Raw genomic sequence first — 19,532 nt, 5'->3', positions numbered from 1 at the left:
ATTCAGAAATTCAAATGAGTCCTCATTTTCATGTACAACTCTGGAGGGCTTTTTTACTCTGGCAAACATATCCTTGTATCTATTTTGTTTCAATATAACTTAAAAAACAAAAACAAAACTGGTTCTGATCAAATTTCACTTTATAAGGGAGTCAGTAAGTAGTTCATTAATCTATTGAAAGATGGTTCATCAGTTGATTCCCTTTAAGTCCTCCTCATGCTGCTCTCTGCCCCAGATGCTGTCCTGGACAGGCAAAAGACTTCCTTCTGGATCAAAGCTTAGTCAAGCTTCTGAGCCCTCTTCTCTACTAGGCTTCAGTCTTGGGCCCTGTCCTTACTGGGCTTGCATACTAGTAGCCCAGTTTTAGCAAGAATCCTGCAAAGTCAGTTTAAAGAGAATCCCCTATTCTTAATATCTGATCACTCTCATTATCTGATTGAATTCCTCATTTCCCACTTTTGATGTATAATTCCTAGCCTGCTTTCAGGAGGAATCCAGTTAGGTAGGTTCAGCAAGAATTCCCCCACCCCTGATGTCTCCTCTTAGTCATATTCCACCCACTGATCCTGCCCTCTCTCATTCTGTTCCTTGGCTATGAATCCTCATCAGTCTTTACTGTTTTCAAAGTTGAGCCTTATCTCTCTCCCATAGTGTGGTAGTCTTAATATCTACTGAGATAATCCTAAGTCTTCCTTACCATTAAAAAAAGTGTCAGAATAACCTTTTCTTTCACAAGACTCAGTGGTCACTGGAGCATCCTGGCAAGAGATGGAAGAAGGGAGATCTGCTTATTTATTCCCACAGAACCCCCAAGAGGGTCCATCACTCAAGTGAAGGCCTCAGCTCCTGTCAGGAGGCCCTCTCTGTCTGCCATAAACTGCTCCCCCTCCTACCTCTTCAAGTCTAGGGGTGGTAATGGAGCCTCATTATTACCAGGCTCACGGGCACTGCACTATTCCTATCCTTTTGGTTTTTCAGCACTTTGTGAGTTATTAAACTCTCCTCAAAGTATCCTAATATGAGGATGCCATCTGTTTCCTGCTGGGTCTCCCTAATCAGATATCATATCTGCAGATTCCCCGCCCCCAGCAGATTTCTTATCCTAGAAAGGCTGTGATCCTAAGAAAGAAAAGGCATGGTTATAGGATGCAGTGATCTTTCCATGTGAGTGACTTAGAGACAAGCAAGTTGACCTTGTTAAGCTGCCACTTCTCCCTTCTCTAGTTAGCTTCATAATCATAGCAGCAGAGTATTCTCTGAAACATATTGATTCTCTAGGTATCAATAGGAATTATATTAAGAAATGCCCTCCTGGGAGCACACCTGTGCCTTTCCCTTTCCTTTCCCCTCCCTCTCTCTCCCCATCCCTACCCCCAGGCACTTTACCATTAGCTTCCCCACTCCCAAGCTCCGAGGCCCTTCTTTTACCTCTAGAACTTTCTTGCTAAGCCCATTTCTTCTAGGAATTACTTTTTCAACCTCTATAATTTACCAAATAAATGTGGGGTTTTTTTCACACCCCCCTCCGCCAAATAAATGTTCTCTTACAAAAAACAAACAAACCAATAACAACAACAAAACAACAACAACAAGGGGGCTAGGAGTGAAAATGGTGCTAGCTGAAACTATGCTAGAAGCCTAAGATAGACTCTTAGTACTAAAGTCATATTTGGTACGTAATCCTGAGGTAACATTCATAGTAACACTTTTAATAAATGCAAGAGACATTACTTAATAACATCAGTAACCCAAGAAAAGCCTGTAGAGGCTAACTCCATATATAGACTAAAGCAGGATTTTTTCAAATTCAGGTTGTAGTAGATTGTGAAATAAATTAAGTGAGTTATAACATTTTTGAAATAACACATCCTTGAAATAATGTAAGGTAGAAAATCAGAGTTCATCATATATAGTAAAGGGAAATACTATTTCACTTTTTTACATACCTATGTTTATGGATGTTCTAGGAGATACTGTAAAATGTATTCTTTACTTTGAGTGACAGTCAATAAAGTCTAAAAGTTACTGGTCTGAAGAGAATCTCTTTCAAATAATATAATGATTATAAGGCTAAAAACATGTTGCTTAACCTACAGCCTCACTTTTTAAAAATCTCAACCTTCACTAAAAATAGTTTATTTTGTGACAAACACATCAATAACGGAAATAAAAAATATCATAAAACAAGATTTACTCTTAATATGTAATGTCCTCTAATATTTCTTACTCCATTTTCTTTCTTTTAAATGATGATTGCAAATCACAACTTAAAAAGTTCAGGGCCAGGCCTGAGAACTCTGTTCACATTACCACAGTCTTCCCATAGCTGCTTGGTCTGTGTTTCTATCATTCCCTCTGTGGTAGAAAGCACTCAATCCTTTTGCTTCTTAGGTTTCTGTGTAACTACAACATGACCTCTACAACCCAGCTTCTCCATCGAGAAACAGATACCGAGCAGGCGCAGATGTGCACAGAGCCCAAGCCCATGTCCTTACACTCACCACCATGGCACACCATGAGAGCAGCACCTTACTAGAGTCCCTGCAGCACAGCCTGAGGACCGATGGGAGCTGGAGGATAAATATCCCAGCCTTTTCCCTGGCCATGTTCTTCACAATCTCCCCGAGTTCCTCAGCAGGACTGAAGGCCAGCCACCACCAGCAGCAACCTGCTGGGTAATGCAACCTGTGCTGGCTTCCTTCCCACCCCTTCTCACCTGCCTACTGGGGCTTCCTGGAATCACCTCTCACAGTAAAGACTTGCACTCAAGCTTCTATCTCAGGGTTTGCTTCTGGGTAAACGTAACCCTAGTGAGTACACTGGTGAAACATAAACCATAGCATTGTTTGAAGCCAGGGCTGCAGAGATGAGAAAGGCCTGTCCTAGAAAAGCTCATAACATGATAGAAAAACCATTTTTTTAAATGTAAGAAAAACAACAACTTTACTATTCATAGCAATGACATAAAGTATGTTTGAGGAGGGAAGCAGCAGCAAACTGACAGAAGGGTCAGAAAAGCCCCTATTGGTGACTTTTCTACCCCAAATATCTCAAGGACACAGAGTTCCCCACAGGAGTCAGCAAGTGATCAGCACTACCTCTGGGGGGTGGTCCATGTTCACTTCCCTGTAGGCTAATGCCCTGGTTTCTCATATTAATATTTACTGTGAGGCTTCACTTCTTACATCTAGGTTAAGAAGAAAGAGTTCATTTTCTCCAAAGAGAAAAGATTTCTATTCTAGTCTTCAGCTAAAAATAACTCAAGTAATATAGAATATATGAAGGGAGAAAATCTATTAAGTTCCTAAAAATGTGTTAATAGAATTACTTGTAATCAGCTTTCATCTTTTTATGTTCCTTTGAGGTCCTTATGGGATCAGAGTACTCAACCCAAATCTTCATCAGACATTCTGAAGAACTGCTGCTAGTTTTATTTGTAAGATATTTTTTTAAAGGTAAAGTTTACTACATGTTCAGCCCTGTGATCAACCCTGTAAACCAGGACTTTTTTCCGGCTGGTGTCAAAGAGAGGCTAATTTTCCTTTGCCTCTTCCATTTGGCAAATATTTCAGCAAAGGCAGAGCAGCAGCATAATTCCTTCCCTTTCAGGAAAGGAGTCATGACAGCGGGTCCTCGTACTGAAAACAGCTTCTCCAATGCCAGGCACACCTGGGCCAGGATTAGAAAACTCACCCTGACCCGGCAGGGAGTGACGCCAGAGTTGAAGGAACATTAGTCTGTGGTTTTTCTTTCTCATTTTGCTTGAAGAAGGATTTGGCCTCTTTCGATGTAGCATCCACTTCCTTAGTCACCCTGTGCCAAGGAAGGAAACATTAAGTTTACAAAAGAATTAAAAAGACAGAAACAAAATCTAAATAAAGGGAATAAATGACAAGGAAAAACACCCACTGGGTTTTCAATAAGTTCTGGCTGCTAAGCTTTATGGTTCAAGTTTACTCCAAGTTCTAGATAAAGACATTTTCCCATGCTAAATGAAACAGCATGCATATAAATTTGAGCTCTCTAAAATCCCCTCCATTATTTCTGTCAGCATGAAACACTACAGGAGTCACTACTGAATCACAGTCCTTGTGGGATATTGATGAGAAGGCTGAAAAGGCTCTCCTACTGTACCTCACATGTAGATTAGGACTCACATTTAAAGGCCTAGTAAAGCTCTAGTTGGTTTGGCTCAGTGGATAGAGCGTTGGCTTGTGGACCGAAGGATCCCAGGTTCGATTTAGGTCAAGGGCACAGGCCTGGGTTATCAATCCCCAGTAGCGGCCGTGCAGGAGGCGGCTGATCGATGATTCTCTTATCACTGATGTTTCTCTCTCCCTCTCTTCCCCCCCCTCCCCTTCCCTTCTTCTCTGAAATTAAAAAAAAAAATTATATATATATATATATATATATATATATATATATATATATATATGTTAAAGGCCTAGTAAAAATTGTAATGGGGAGATGAAATATTTGGGAGAAAAATACTGGTTTTATTTTAAATAGAAAATACTCTTTTCAAAGAGAAAAGCAACAGTATAAACATTTGAAAATACTCTGCAGAAGGTCCAATTCTACACCTAGAACCAAAGATCCCTCAAAGCTGGCTAATTTGGCACTAATTTGGGAATGGAAGAAAATTATAGTTGAGAACCCTACCCAATTTCAAATCTGCAAAAATTCCCCTCAATAAAACTGATGATCAAATAAGGAGCAAAGAAGGATATTCATGGTGCCTGAAATTTCAGATAAAGAAAGAGAAATGCCTAATGCCTGCCTAGGCTTGCCAATTCAAAAACATCTGAGGAATTTTGTTTAAATTCCAATCCATCTGGAGGGTGGAAAATTACAGTCATTGTATTATGGGTGTTCAACCAGGTCATCCAGAATAAGACTGGCCAAGAATAATGACAGGTGAATCCTACAAATTCCATCTTTGCAGGAATGTAAGTATGTCTTCTATCCTTCCTTGTAGGCTACTTGGGAGCAGAACCAAATTTTCTTATCAAGAGCCATCTCACTCCTGCACTCAGTACTGTGTCACCCACAAAAGTGACACAGAATATAAGTTTGAGAGTTTTCTATTAAGAATCTTCACTGGGGAAAAAGAAAAAAGGAAAGAAAAATAGAATCTTCATTGGGAAAAGATTGCCGAGTTATTCTTGAAGGGTGACTTAAGAAACGCAGTCCCCTAAGCAAGGTCTTGTGATGGCTAAATATTACTCGAGAATCAAACATAAGCTGCTGACCTTGCCCTCAAAGTCCTCTAAGATCTGGACCTACTTTCTGTAAGGTTTAATTTGTGTCTTCTCAACTCTCCCAAACAAACCTCTCAGCAGTAAGAATCAAGAGTCAAAACTAAGAGAGAGAATGTATCTGATGGATTAAATCATCATTGAGCAAATATCCACTCCTTCCCTCTGAACCCACTTCCCCACCCCACTGAGGTTAACCTTGGACACATGACTTGTTTCAATGATCAGTCAGATGCTAACTGATTTGACAGCAACAGAAGCTTTAAATGTTTCTGTAGTTTCACGTGCCCCTTGACACTCTCTAGCCATAAAAAGAATATGCCTCAAGCAGCTGTTGGTCCAAGGTGAGTGAAAGACACATGCTGCAGATCTGAACCAACCAGTAGCTTGGAGCCAAGCCTAGATCACCTGAGCCCTGATCAGCCAGAAACACACTAGCAACAAATAAGTCTTACTGGTGTATACCACTGAGTTTTGAGATGGCTTGTTATACAGTAGTTCCACAGCAACAGCTAACACATTTACTTTTTATGAGTGAGAAAAATTAAATCTTAAGGGATTCAGTTACTCTTTCAAGACTAGTCAGAGATTAAGTAGCAATGCTAGAGAGAACCCTGTAGATGTGGGACATATTTAAAAAAATGACATGGCCTCTGCCCTTAAGGGGCTCACAGTCTATCAGGGCAGCCAAACATGAAAACAAGTATGACAATACATGGTGTATAGTTAAGTGCCATAAAGAAAGCACGGAAAAAAGTATAACTGTGAGAGTATCTCTGTTAATTTCTAGTGTCAAAGTCCTATTCATATTGATTAGAAAACACCTTCTATACACTGGTGTATTTCTCTCAGGGTTTTTGCTAATTGACATAAACTAGTATTAGCAGATTACTCTTCATTGATACAATAATACACCTAAAAGAAGTCCAATTTTAACAAGCAATAAGAAGAGATACAGCTATCTTCAAGTAGGAGTAGTTTAAATTACAGACCACTTCTAACATATGAGGGAATCCTGACAGGAAAACGCCCACTACTAGCAATAGTTAATTCGAGTGTTATCAGCAGAAATTACATTTTAAGTTCATTTTCACTTACTCAGAACTTCCTGAAAAATATTTATTTAGGCACAAACTTCCTATGACTAGCCTTTTCCAAAAGGTGAATCACATAGGAAAATATGAGCTAACTGGCTCAGATGGTATGTGATAGGATAAAAAATACTACTTTTCCTCATTCCCCTGGTTAATAAGCTACACATTTTTTCAAGTGTGTGTGTGTGTGTGTGTGTGTGTGCGGGGGGGGGAGTGGGGGGGGGAGGAGAGTTTGAAGACCCAAAATTTAACTATTAAAATATAATTAGAAAAAAGGAAAAGACTTTGTACTAATGCTACCATATACTTATACTTACAAATTCTTCCCAGTCATCACTAGTTCTTTCCCACATTTGTTAAATATGTAATAATGCTCTTAACTTCATACAAAAAGAAAAATCAGAATGACATGAAGAGATTAAACTTATGCTTGAATCTAGACATTTACATTTGCATCTGGTTGTCAATTAAAGTTTCAGGCCTTTCAAGTCCCTACATGAGAGTTCCTTACAAAAGATAAATTTAAATATAAATAATTTAAGTTAAAAAGAAATTCTGCCAAATTGCTAGTTTTCTTTAGAAGAGTTAGAAAACTTTGACTTGTCATGTTATATAGCTCTATAATGTATATTTTTAAAGTAATAAGCATGTATTACTTTTGAATATGTGTTATATTTATGAAAAAGTGCTTCCCTGATGTTTGTTGACAGATATGGTGCTGCCCTCTTCTGACAAATCATAGAAATACGAGTATCCCTGAATATCCACCCAGTATTTAAAATTGCCAATCATTTGCTTTAAAAATAAAATAGGAAATTTGTGTCAAACAACTTTGTTAATAAATAGTAATAAGTCTATAAAATTTAATTTGATCAGAAAATTTAATGATTTCTCAAAATAACAGTTACTCACCAACTTTCTTATTCTTATGTAAAGCCAGTGGTTATTATAATAAACTGGAGGCCCAGTGCACAAAATTCATGCATTGGGGGCGTGGCAGTGCCCTCTTGCAGTCTGGGAGCTCTCAGGGGCTGTCTGAGAGTGGGCTTGAGAGTGGGCCTAAGCCATCAGTCAGACATCCTTAGCACTGCCATAAAGGTGGGAGAGGCCACTGCTGCTGTGCTCACCAGCCATGAGCCTCACTTCTAGCTTCCTGCATTGAGCGTCTGCCCCCTGGTGGTCAGTGCACACCATAGTGAGAGGTTGAGTGGCCTTAGCATATCATTAGCATATTACACTTTGATTGGTTGAATGGTGACTGGACACTTAGCATATTAGGCTTTTGTTATATAGGCTCTTTCTTAGATGTCTCACATGACACATGGAAAATAATGCATATCTTATTTCTAAAAGTATATTAAACACTTTAAATATTATTTTAAAAATATATTTTATTGATTTTTTTACAGAGAGAGGGATAGAGTCAGAAACATCGATGAGAGAGAATCATTGATCAGCTGCCTCCTGCACACCCCCCACCAGGGATATGCCTGCAACCAAGGTACATGCCCTTTACCAGAATCGAACCTGGGACCTTTCAGTCCGCAGGCCGAAGCTCTATCCACTGAGCCAAACTGGTTTCGGCTCAATATTGTTTTTTTAGGCCTTCAAAAGGTTTGCCATCAGTGTTCTGCTACGCTCTATTAGACAACTCCATAGTTCCCAGGGTGACCGCTGGTCAGGAATTATTTAATTGTTCTGCAAAATGACTGTTTAGCAAGGAAAAGGGTATTTTTACAATGGAGAATTCTGAAAGATACTGTTTAAGTGGTCTAACTTATCACCACCAATACTGGGTGCAGCGAGGAGGACAAAACATCATCAGTGTAGCATTTTTATCTAAAGTTATTAATCTGACTCTATGCATGAGGAAATAATACAACAATCTAAATTGAGGGACATTCTACAATACAGATGAACTCAAACAATATATGTCAAGAAATATAAAAAGGCTTTAGAACAGTTCTAATTTCAAGGAGGCTAAAAAGATTAAATGCAGTATCTAATCCTGGGTTGGATGTTGGACTGAACAAGAAATAGTTATAAAGAACATTAATGGAATAACTGGGGGAAAATCTGAATAGAATTATATAAAAAGCTACTTAAAATGTGGGCTGCAAAACTACCTGATATTGGCCCAAAACAAGGTAGGTACAGAATAGTATTTAGAAACTTGTTTATAATTTGACAATGTCATAATATTCAAGACATGATCAGTGGACTCACTGCATTAAACAGAATATAGATCATCAATTCAGGCACTGTCAAAATTGCAAGGTGGTCACATGTGTATTAGTCATGTGCAGAAAGACCACATGAGAATGTGCTTAGGTAATTTTGTCAACTAAAACCCAAAAATGTGATAAAATGTAAGCATGGATTTTTAAAATTGTAAAAATTTTTATTTTTTTATTACAGCTGACATAGAATATTATATTATTGATAGTTTCAGGTATACAGCATAGTGGTTAGACATTTAACTTACAAAGTGATCCCCCTGATAAGTCTTGTATCCATCTGATACTATTATATTACAATATTACTGACTATATAGTATTCCCTAAACTGTTCTTTACATCCCCGTGACTATTTTGTAACTGACAATTTGTACTCAATTCCTTAGCCTTTTCCACCTGGCCCCCCAACCCCTCTCCTATCTGGCAACCATCAATTTGTTCTCTGTATAAATCTATTTTTGTTTGTTCATTTATTTTCTTCTTTAGATTTCCACATATAAATGAAATACTATAGTATTTGTCTGTCTGACTTATTCATTTAGTAGGCCCATTCATCTTGTCCCAAATAGTAAAATTTCACTTATTTTATGGCCAAGTAATACTTCATTATATATCTGTACCACTTCTTCTTTATCCATATATTGATGGACAGGTAGGCTGCTTCCATGTCTGAGTTACTGTAAGTAATGCTTCATTAATTACAGTAATGTATAGGGATGCATATATCTTTTCAAATTAGTGTTTTGAATTTCTTTGAATACTCAGAAGTGGAATTGTAAGCATTTATTTTTATAAATTATACATATTTTTAAACATATTTTAAATGATTTCACAGAGGGAGAGATAGAAACAACAATGATGAGAGAAAATAATTGATTGGCTGCCTCCTGGGGATCAAGCCTGCAACCAGGGCCTGTGCCTTTGACCGAAATTGAACCTGGGACCCTTCAGTCTGCATGCCAACACTCTATCCACTGAACCAAACCAGCTAGGGCTGAGATTAATTTCTTTATGATGAATATTATCTTTTTTTTAAAAGAAAACAACAGAGCCAAAACTGGTTGGCTCAGTGGTAGAGTGTTGGTTTGCGGACTGAAAGGTCCCGGGTTCGATTCCGGTCAGGGACAGGTATGCTGGTTGCGGGCACATCCCCAGTAGGGGATGTGCAAGAGGCAGCTGGTCGATGTTTCTCTCTCATTGGCATTTCTAGCTCTCTATCTCTCTCCCTTCCTCTCTATAAAAAAATCAATAAAATATATATTTTTTAAAAGAAAACAACAGAATTTACATTATCCTCCAGATGTACTATTGTCATCAACCCAACTCAGATTAAATAAATTAACATGAAGAAAATAAGCTATATTATTTCATTAAAAACTTTAAGTAAAATTTTTCAGAAGAAAAAGTTGGGGAGAAAATTTTTTTTTAAGTAATTAAAAAGTTTTGCTCCACACCAAGTATAAAACTATTATTATTACCAAATTATTTTTTCCAAGATATATTTTCACTGGATGAAATAATTGCTGAAAACTTAGACATATATATTTTTAATATATTTTATTGATTTTTTTACAGAGAGGAAGAGAGAGGGACAGAGAGTTAGAAACATAGATGAGAGAGAAACATTAATCAGCTGCCTTGGGCATACCCCCTACTGGGGATGTGCCCGCAACCAAGGTACATGCCCTTGACTGGAATCAAATGTGGGACCTTTCAGTCCGCAGGCCGATACTCTATCAACTGAGCAAAATCGGTTTTGGCAGATATTATTATTATTATTTTTTTTAAATATATTTTATTGATTTTTTACAGAGAGGAAGGGAGAGAGATAGAGAGCTAGAAACATCGATGAGAGAGAAACATAGACCAGCTGCCTCTTGCTCACCCCCTACCGGGGATGTGCCCGCAACCATCGTACATGCCCCGGACCGGAATCGAACCTGGGTCCCTTCAGTCCGCAGACCAACGCTCTACCACTGAGCCAAACGGGTTTCGGCTATGGGTTCCATTTCTGGTGGGGCACGTATGGGAGGCAACCAATTAATGTTTCTCTCTCACATCGATGTTTTTCTCTCTCTCCTTTCATCTCTCTCTAACAATCAATAAAAACATATCCTCAGGTCAGGATTAAAAAAAATAATGTTGATTTTAGGGGAAATTATCTTTTAAAAGAGCATACAGGTCTAATTAATTACTGTCAAAGAAAATAAATGTGATTACCTAAAAATTATTAATTAGCACTTCATCTATTTTCACTTAGCTCTAAATTACAGATCTGCTGTTTTCACATAATAAAGTTTAAGTGAGTAGGAAAGAGGAAATTCTTTTTTTTTTAAATATATTTTTTGATTTTTTACAGAGGAAGAGAGAGGGACAGAGAGTTAGAAACATCGATGAGAGAGAATCATCAATGAGCTGCCTCTTGCACACCCCCTACTGGGGATGTGCCCGCAACCAAGGTATATGCCCTTGACCGGAATCGAACCCGGGACCTTTCAGTCCGCAGGCTGATGCTCTATCCACTGAGCCAAACCAGTTTCGGCGGAAAGAGGAAATTCTTGACATGTGGCTCTTACCTGGAATGGCCAGGAGGTTATTAAGTCCCTACTATTTTTCTAAAATAGTAACAATAACAAACCTCCTGAATCAATTTAAAAAAAAATATTAATGCCCTAGCCAGTTTGCTCGGTGGGTAGAGCATCATCCTGAGGACTGAAGGGGCCCCAGTTCGATTCTAGTCAAGGGCACGTGCCCAGGTTTTGGGCTCAATCCCCAATAGGGTGCATGCAGGAAGCAGCCAATCAATGAGTTGCATTCATCACTGATGTTTCTATCTCTCTCTCCCTCTTCCTTCATCTCTGAAATCAATAAAAATATATTAAAATAATAATAATATTAAGGTAAGGAAATAATATTGGAACCAATTTCTCTACTGGTATTTTCAATTTTTACTTGATTTCAGAGGCTTCCCTCGGGCTCATACTTCATAGTTAATGAAAGTAATAAATGGAAAAATGACAACTGAGGTCACAAGACATGTCAATGAGTATGTGGAACCATATACTTTACTCTTACATTTTCCTGTTTCTGTTCAGCCAACCACTTCATAATACTCAAAAACTAGATTCTGATATGTGAAAGGCCCTTTCTCACGTTCTCTGATAATTCATGGAACCACTGTTTTCCCTGAAATCAAATATAACTACCAAAATATTATGGTGGGGTGGAATGAGGACAGATGACTCATAGCACCATTTAGAAAGCAGCTCATTTTTAAAAGAACTAGTATGTGAAGTTTGTGAAGGTCATCTTACCTGACTTCTTCACCAGCAAAATCAAACACCTTGGTGATTTTAACTTTTTCTGTTTCTTTAGGTTTCTCTAGCTCTTCTGCTTTGACCAACAGTTTATTTGAACTAGTCTCTTCAGTCTCTTCTTTTTTCTATGAAAAAAGAAATGTAATCACTTCACATAAGAATAAAATATAAATGAACCATTCAAACATGATGTTTATGGCTATTCATAAATGTTTAATCTCTAAACAGTTGAAGACCTACTGAAAATTTATTTGATTGGAAAAGCTAATTTTTTCAACCAGAGGGAATGCTTTATTTTTCACTTTATAGAGTTCTATCAAAAGGCATTTATGTAGTCTTTCTTTTTTTTCTTTTTTAAAATATATTTTTATTCTTGCAACATAATGTTGCAAACTCAAGAAACTTTTAAATGTGAGACTGCTAATTAAGATGCACACTGGGGGACATGGAGAGGAAGGAAGAGGGAAAGAGATATAGAAACATCTATGATGATAGTCACTGATTGGCTGCTTCCTGCATGTCCCCTACTGGAGACTGAGCCACAACCTAGGCATGTGCCCTTGACTGGAATCGAACCTGGGACCTTCAGTCTGTAGGCGGACACTCTATCCACGGAGCCAAATCAGCTAGGGCTATGTAGTCTGACTTCTGCTAGAAGATTCAAATCTCAGTTTATAACTGTAATAAAATCTATTTGGACAACTTAGGGTATTTCTGGAAAAATTCATCTCATTCACCTAGCAACTTACTTTAACTTGTGGACTCGAGGCCACTTTTGATTTTGGTCCCACATCGTTGAGGAAGCTGGCCCACAGTTCATCCTCCTTCTTTTTCCTGGCATCCTCGGACCTCGTGCCTTCTTCTTGCTCTGCAGGTGTGACTTCTTCTTCATTGCTGCTTCCTCCAGATTCCCCACTGACACCCTCCTCTTCCTCTTCTTCTAATGAGAGGCCACCTTGTTTTCTCTTCCTAATCACCAATATTACAAGGAAAAAGAAAGAGAAGACATGCAAAATGATTTCAGTTATCCCTTCCTCAATTCCAAACATAATGTTGCAAACTCAAGGACACTTTTAAATCTGGAACTACTAAGATGCACACTGAGGGAGCATAGTAGAGGTACACTGAGATTTTGTGGAAGAAAAAAAAGAAGTGAGCACTTAGCTTCCTTCAAAATAGTTGGAATCAAAATGCAGTGTTCTGCTTCTAAGTCAGGACCAGCTATTTTCACCAAGAAACACCCCAAATCCTCACAGAATCAGTCTATCTAGCAAGAATGTTCCAAGAACATATATAGCAAATTTATTTTATTTTATTTTATTTTTACTTTTGAAGTCAACACATTTGGAGAATATGCTTTACTGAGGAGAGTCTCAACTTTATTTGTACTGTTTATTCCTATAATTCCCCAGAGACAGGATCCCTATTTTTCCCCATTTTCTGAAGATATGAAAGCTAGAATACAGAAAATTTCAAAGACAAAGAAACTGGATCCAAAACTCCTGCAAGTAAATTGATTTTAACTTCAAGTGAATTTAATACCTAAAATTCCTTTTTCCCTTTTTATAAACTACAATTTGCTTTTTACTTCAATGCCCAGAGAGACAGAAACACCAATCAAAGAGAGTAAAAGACTTCTATGGAAGATTCTCTTATCTGAGTTAAATAACCCAACAGAATTTTTATAATTTTTGGAGAGAGTGTAATTCAGTACAGGTCTATGGAAAGTAATTTGCTAATATCTATAAATAAATTTTTATTGCATATAACCTTTGATTAAACATTTCTACTTCTAAAAAAAATTTTCTACTTCTACAGACTTGATTTATAGGTATACTTCCACATTTATATGAAGATATATATTAAAAATATTCACTGCAGTCGAGACAGGTTTGGCTCAATGGATAGAGCGTTGGTTTGAGGACTGAAGGGTCCCGGGATCGATTCTGGTCAAGGGCATGTACCTTGGTTGCGGGCATATCCCCAGTAGGGGGTGTGCAAGAGGCAGCTGATCTCTCTATCTCTCTCCTTTCCTCTCTGTACAAAATCAATAAAATATATTTAAAAAAATATTCACTGCAGTCTTGTTTGTTATAGTAAATGTGAGGTACAAATTAAATATGTCTCAATAAGAGAATTCTATATAATAAAAGTATAATATGCAAATTGACCAAACAATGGAACAACTGGTCACTATGATGCACACTGACTATCAGGGGGCAGACACTCAACATAGGAGCTGCCCCCTGGTGGTCAGAGCACTCCCATAGGGAGAGTGCCGCTCAGCCAGAAGCCCTGCTCACAGCTGGTGAGCACAGCAGTGGTGGCGGGAGCCCCTCCCACCTCCATGGCAGCTCTAAGGAGCAGCAAGCGGAGTGGTAAGGAGCAGTGAGCAGGCAGGTGGTAAGGAGCGAGGGCTCCCAGGCTGCGAGAGGGATGTCTGACTGCCGGCTTCGGGCCTAAGCTGGCAGGCGACATTCCCCGAGGGGTTCTGGACTGCAAGAGGATGCAGGTTGGGTTGAGAGACCCCTCCCACCCCAGTGCATGAATTTCGTGCACCGGGCCTCTAGTCCTTAAATAAAGTAAGGCCTATCCATATAGTGAAATATCATACAGCCACTGAAAAGAACAAAATATAGCTAGATATATTTCTATGGTATCATCTCCAAGATGGAAAATAATGAAAATAAGAAACGATATGCAGAGTGTGCCATTTGCTGTTGTTGTTTTTAAAGAGAGTAGGAAATATATACATACACACTTTCACATGCACAGAATATCTCTGGTAGCAAAGTTCTTCTGAGGCACAGCAACAAGGGCTAGAAACGGGGTACACATTTTTGTAGTAACTAAGTTTTTCATTTTAACTGTGTACATATTATCTATTACATTTTTTTAAATTAATACTAAAAAAATTTAATACTGAAATGTCACCAAATGTTTCCCTTCGAAGGTAAGAAACCCTAGCAGCAACACCAATCCCAGCAATCAGGGTGGTAGTGACAATAGCCCTGACTTCTAAGGGCCCTGTGGGCAACATTACCTGGCAGGAATGCTCTGAGCCTTTCTTTTTTTCCCTTTGGTTTTCTGTGTTTGCTCTTCACCGTCCACTTCATCTTCCTTCACTAATTCATTTACATCATCTTCACTGTACTCTCCACCTGAAATCACATATAGAGTGGTCAGACAGGAATAAAGGTTTCCACATCAAGTTGAGACATTTGCATTAAAAAAAAAAAAAAGTCTAGTACTTTCCTCTATTGTTCACCTAACTAAAATATTACTTCCTTAGAGAAAGCTTCCCTGTCCCTGGAGGCTAGGCTGGGCTCCTGGATTCTACGCTTCCATGACAGTACATATTTTCCTCCATAACCCATCCCACTTATATTTAATGTTTGCAATTCCTGCTTTACTCTGCAAGCCATGAGGATATGGATCCTTTTTGTCTTTATAGGTGTTTTTTTTTCTCTCTCTGAATAAATGAATAGAAATACCAATTCTACCTACTGTACTTTTCAAAGGAGAACCTGATATTCCCAATTTATCTTGAATACATTTCAAAAGTGAGCAAGTAATGCCTTGTCAATAACAAAGGTTTAGAAAGAGGTCTAAAGACTGCCAGTTAGACATAGCAGAAAGAATAAACATATCTATTCCCCATCCTCAGATACTGACATTCGGGAATCCCCAATGAAAGAGTGCTGCTTGGATGCCCAGACTGACCAAACTGTGGCACCAGTCAATAAATCCTGTCAACATAGATATTCAACTAGCTTTTTTACTTCATAGAAACTTTTTGTTGTTGTTAATCCTCACTGGAGGATATTTTTCCATTAATCTTTCTAGAGAGTGGAAGAGAGAGGGAAAGACAATGAAACATCGATGTTAGAGAAACACATCAATTGGCTGCCTCATGCATGCACTTGGACCAGGGCCAGGGCTGGGGAGGAGCCTGCAACCAAGATACATGCCTTTGACCGGAACTGAACCCGGGACCCTTTGGTCTGCAGGCCAATGCTCTATCCACTGAACCAAACCGGCTAGGGCACTTAATATAAACTTTTATTTGAAGCATAATACATGTATGAAAAAACACACAAACCTAATGTATACCTCAATAAAATTATGCAAAGTGAACACACATAAAACCAGGACCCAATTCAAGAAGCTGAACATGATGATCAGAATTCCTTCCATAAGACCCCTTTGGCCCCCTTCCAGTCTCTAGTCACTGGGCCCATCCCAAAGGCAACCACTACCCTGACTTCCGATACCTCAGGTTAGTTTGGTGTGTTTTGAGCATTAAAGAAACAGAAGCCTACAGTAGTACTCTTTTGTGTCTGGCTGCTTTCACTCAACATTCTGTTTGTGACCGTCACCCTTATCATTGCATGCAGACATAGTTTATTCATTCTCACTCCAAAATAGCATTTCATTGTGACTAGACCACAACGTATTTATCCATTCTTCTGTTGATAGACATTTATGTTGTTTCCAGTTTGAAACCCTTAGAAATAGTGCTGTTTAAGAAAGGGGGGAGAGGAACAACTATAATAATCTGAACAATATGAGTAAACAAACAAAAGTGAGGAATAAAGATGACTCCACTCCTAGGCGGTTTTGTTTGCTTTCTACCAAAGCGATTGTATGGATAATTTTTTCTTTTAATATATTTTATTGATGTTTTATAGAGAAAAAGGGAGAGGGATAGAGAGTTAGAAACATCGATGAGAATCATCCATCAGCTAACCTCCCACTGGGGATGTGCCCGCAACCAACGTACATGCCCTTGACCGGAATCGAGCGCAGGACCCTTGAGTCTGCAGGCCGATGCTCTATCCACTGAGCCAAACCAGTTAGGGCTGTATGGATACTTTTAATGAGATGGGAGTGTCTGGGGAAGGCTCAGAATGGCGGGAGAGATAAGTTTGTCTGGGTGACGATTTATTTTGGCCCCGCTCAGTTTGAGGTCTCTACACAAAATGCGTTCTGAGGCCCTGGCCGGTGTGCACAGTGATTAGCGTTGACCGCACAGGGAAGGATCGCGGGTTCCATTCCCGGTCAGGGGCAGGTAGCTCGGTTTCAGGTTCGCTCCCCGCCGCCGCCGCCCCATCGGGGGCTTGGAGAGGCAACCAATCGATATGTGTCTCTCGCGCTCTCTGAAAAACAATGGGAAAAAATATTTTCAGGTGAGAATTAGCAGCAACAACAAAATTCTGCGAAGGAAGCAATGGGCATGTAAGTTGCAAACAGGCAAAAAGCGTCACCATGTGAACTTTCCACCAACCAGACCCCTTCTGGGGGCGGAGAGTGGGCAGATCTACCTTGGGCGTGATGCTAGCTGGCAGTAACCTCGGGACGGGATAAAATAATTCCCAAAGCTCAGACGGTCGGACGCTTTCAGCGCTGGGGTCCCTAGGGGACAGCGAGCCCCCGCCGGCGCCCCCGGAGGCAGGCCGTGTTCGCGCGCCGGGTCCCCGCGCTCCCACCAGGGGCTGCGGCCGCGGTCAGGCCGCCCGGAGCGACGGCGCGAGAGGTCCTCACGCACCCGTCGCGGGCCGCGGGGACGGAGCGGCCGGGGATGCTCCAGATCCGCGCGCCGGGCCACCAGCGGGCCCACGAGCGCCGAACCCGACGCGCCTCACGTGGGTCGCGGGGCGGGGCGAGCCTCTTCAGGAGGAATCCCTTACCCGACGGCACGTAGTCCTCGTCCTCCTCGGAGGAGGAGATGTCCTCGGAGTCGAATTCCTCCATATCGCTGCCACGCGGGGCGGGCCCGGCCACAGGGCCGCAGCGGCTGACCCCGAAGGAAAAAGCTCTGGGGATAGATCAAGAAGTGGAGGCGGGGGCGGCGGCAGTTGGGGCGAGCCCCCCCCGCTGCGTTTGCACATGCGCAGGGAGTGTACGTGAGAGTAACGCGACACTTCCGGGGCCAATGCGGTGGCAGTTATCCCAGCGTGGGCTCCGTCGTGAAGCGGTGCATACTGGGACTTGTAGTCTTTGGTGCTTCCTACCCTCGTTAATTTAGTAAATGGGGATTAATATCAATGGGGATTCAGCTGACCCTCGCTATTGACAGGCTGGTATTTTCGTATTCGTTTACTTGCTAAAACCTATTGTAACCCCAAAATCAAAATTAGGGGTGCTTTCTGGGATTATTTGCAGACATGCAGAGAGGGTGACAATTCTGAGTCGATATATTTTACCAGCTAAGAATGAGCAAGGCAAACAATCAGATTTTTGGTTCAGTTCTCATACTGTGGGTAAATGTACTTTTTGCAGTCTATTTAGTGCCACATGGGTTGTTTGTTTTGCTCCTGCCATCCCTACTGTGCTGGCCAGTGTAAAAGCCTGGCTTCTGAGTGGGCTGCCCCGTGAGAGCTCACTGACCACCAGGGGGCAGCTCCTGTGTTGAGCGGTGGTTCTGGTTCATTCCACCATAATGGTCACTTAGGCTTTTATTATAGACTAGAGGCCCAGTACACGAAATTCATGCATGGGGGCGGGAGGGAGGGGTGGTCACTCAGCCTAGCCTGCATCCTCTCCAATCTGGGAACCCACCCCCCCAAGGGACAGTCGGGCATTCCTCTCACAATCCAGGAGTGCTGGCTCCCAACTGCTTGCCTGCCTGCCTTAATGATTGCCCCTAACTGCTTCTGCCTGCCAGCCTGATCACCCCCTAACCACTCCCATGCCAGTCTGATTGATGTCTAACTGCTCCCCTGCCAGTCTGTTTGCCCCCAACTTCTCTCCTCCACCAGCCTGGTCACCCCTAACTGCCCTCCCCTGCAGGTTTGATCACCTCCAACTGCCCTTCTTTGCAGGACTGATGCCTCCCAACTGCCCTCCCCTGCTGGCCACCTTGTGGTGGCCATCTTTGACCACATGGGGGCAGCTATTGTGTGTTAGAATGATGGTCAATCTGCATATTACTCTTTTATTAGATAGGATAGAGGCCTCATGCACAGGTGGGGGCCAGCAGGTTTGCCCTAAAGGGCAATCTTTTTCTTTTTTTTTTTTTTTTTAATATATTTTTATTTATTTCAGAGAGGAAGGAAGAGGGGGAAATGAAAATATCAATGATAAAAATCATTGACCAGCTATCTCCTGCACGACCCCTACTCGGGTACAAGACTGTAACTCCAGCCTGTGCCCTGACCAGAAATTAAATCGTGACCTCCTGACTCATGGGTTGAAACTCAACCACTGAGTCACTCTGGCTGGGCAGATCTTAAGGGCTTCTTGCTGAATTCTGTATATATCCTTTTGGGATGCTAAAAACGTTCGGTATCTTGATCTAAGCCACAGTCACTTAAATGTGTAAAATATGTAAAAATTCATCAAGCTAAGCATTTGTGTACTCACATCTTTGAATAAGAATTTTACCGTAAATTAATAAGAAGTTCTAACATAGCTAAACCTATGTTATGTACTGTTATTAAAACAAACAAGAACTGCCTTAGCTGGTCTTGCTCAGTGGATAGTGTGTCAGCCTGCGGACTGAAGGGTCCCAGGTTTGATTCCGGTCAAGGATGTGGGCTTGATCCCATTTGTGAGGCATGCAGGAGGCAGCTGATCAATGATTCTCTCTCATCACTGATGTTTCTCTCTCTCTCTCCCTCTCCT

General features: G+C 40.6%; 1 protein-coding gene across 1 annotated transcript in view; it reads right to left on the bottom strand.

The window, feature by feature from the left end:
* CFDP1 (craniofacial development protein 1) overlaps positions 1-17,809 on the bottom strand; it is a 78,885-nt gene extending 61,076 nt beyond the window's left edge. Inside the window, exons 1-5 of the mRNA XM_036440519.2 lie at positions 17,597-17,809; positions 14,950-15,067; positions 12,656-12,875; positions 11,904-12,031; positions 3,694-3,813 (exon numbers count right to left, since the gene is read on the bottom strand). Coding sequence (XP_036296412.1) covers positions 3,694-3,813; positions 11,904-12,031; positions 12,656-12,875; positions 14,950-15,067; positions 17,597-17,660 — 650 coding nt within the window. The 5' untranslated portion in view covers positions 17,661-17,809. The remainder of the gene's footprint in view (positions 1-3,693; positions 3,814-11,903; positions 12,032-12,655; positions 12,876-14,949; positions 15,068-17,596) is intronic.
* Between the last annotated feature and the right edge of the window lie 1,723 nt (positions 17,810-19,532).

The sequence above is a fragment of the Pipistrellus kuhlii genome, unplaced genomic scaffold, assembly GCF_014108245.1.
Source record: "Pipistrellus kuhlii isolate mPipKuh1 unplaced genomic scaffold, mPipKuh1.p scaffold_m20_p_17, whole genome shotgun sequence".
Lineage (NCBI taxonomy): Eukaryota > Metazoa > Chordata > Mammalia > Chiroptera > Vespertilionidae > Pipistrellus > Pipistrellus kuhlii.
This window is presented reverse-complemented; position numbering and strand designations above follow the sequence as displayed.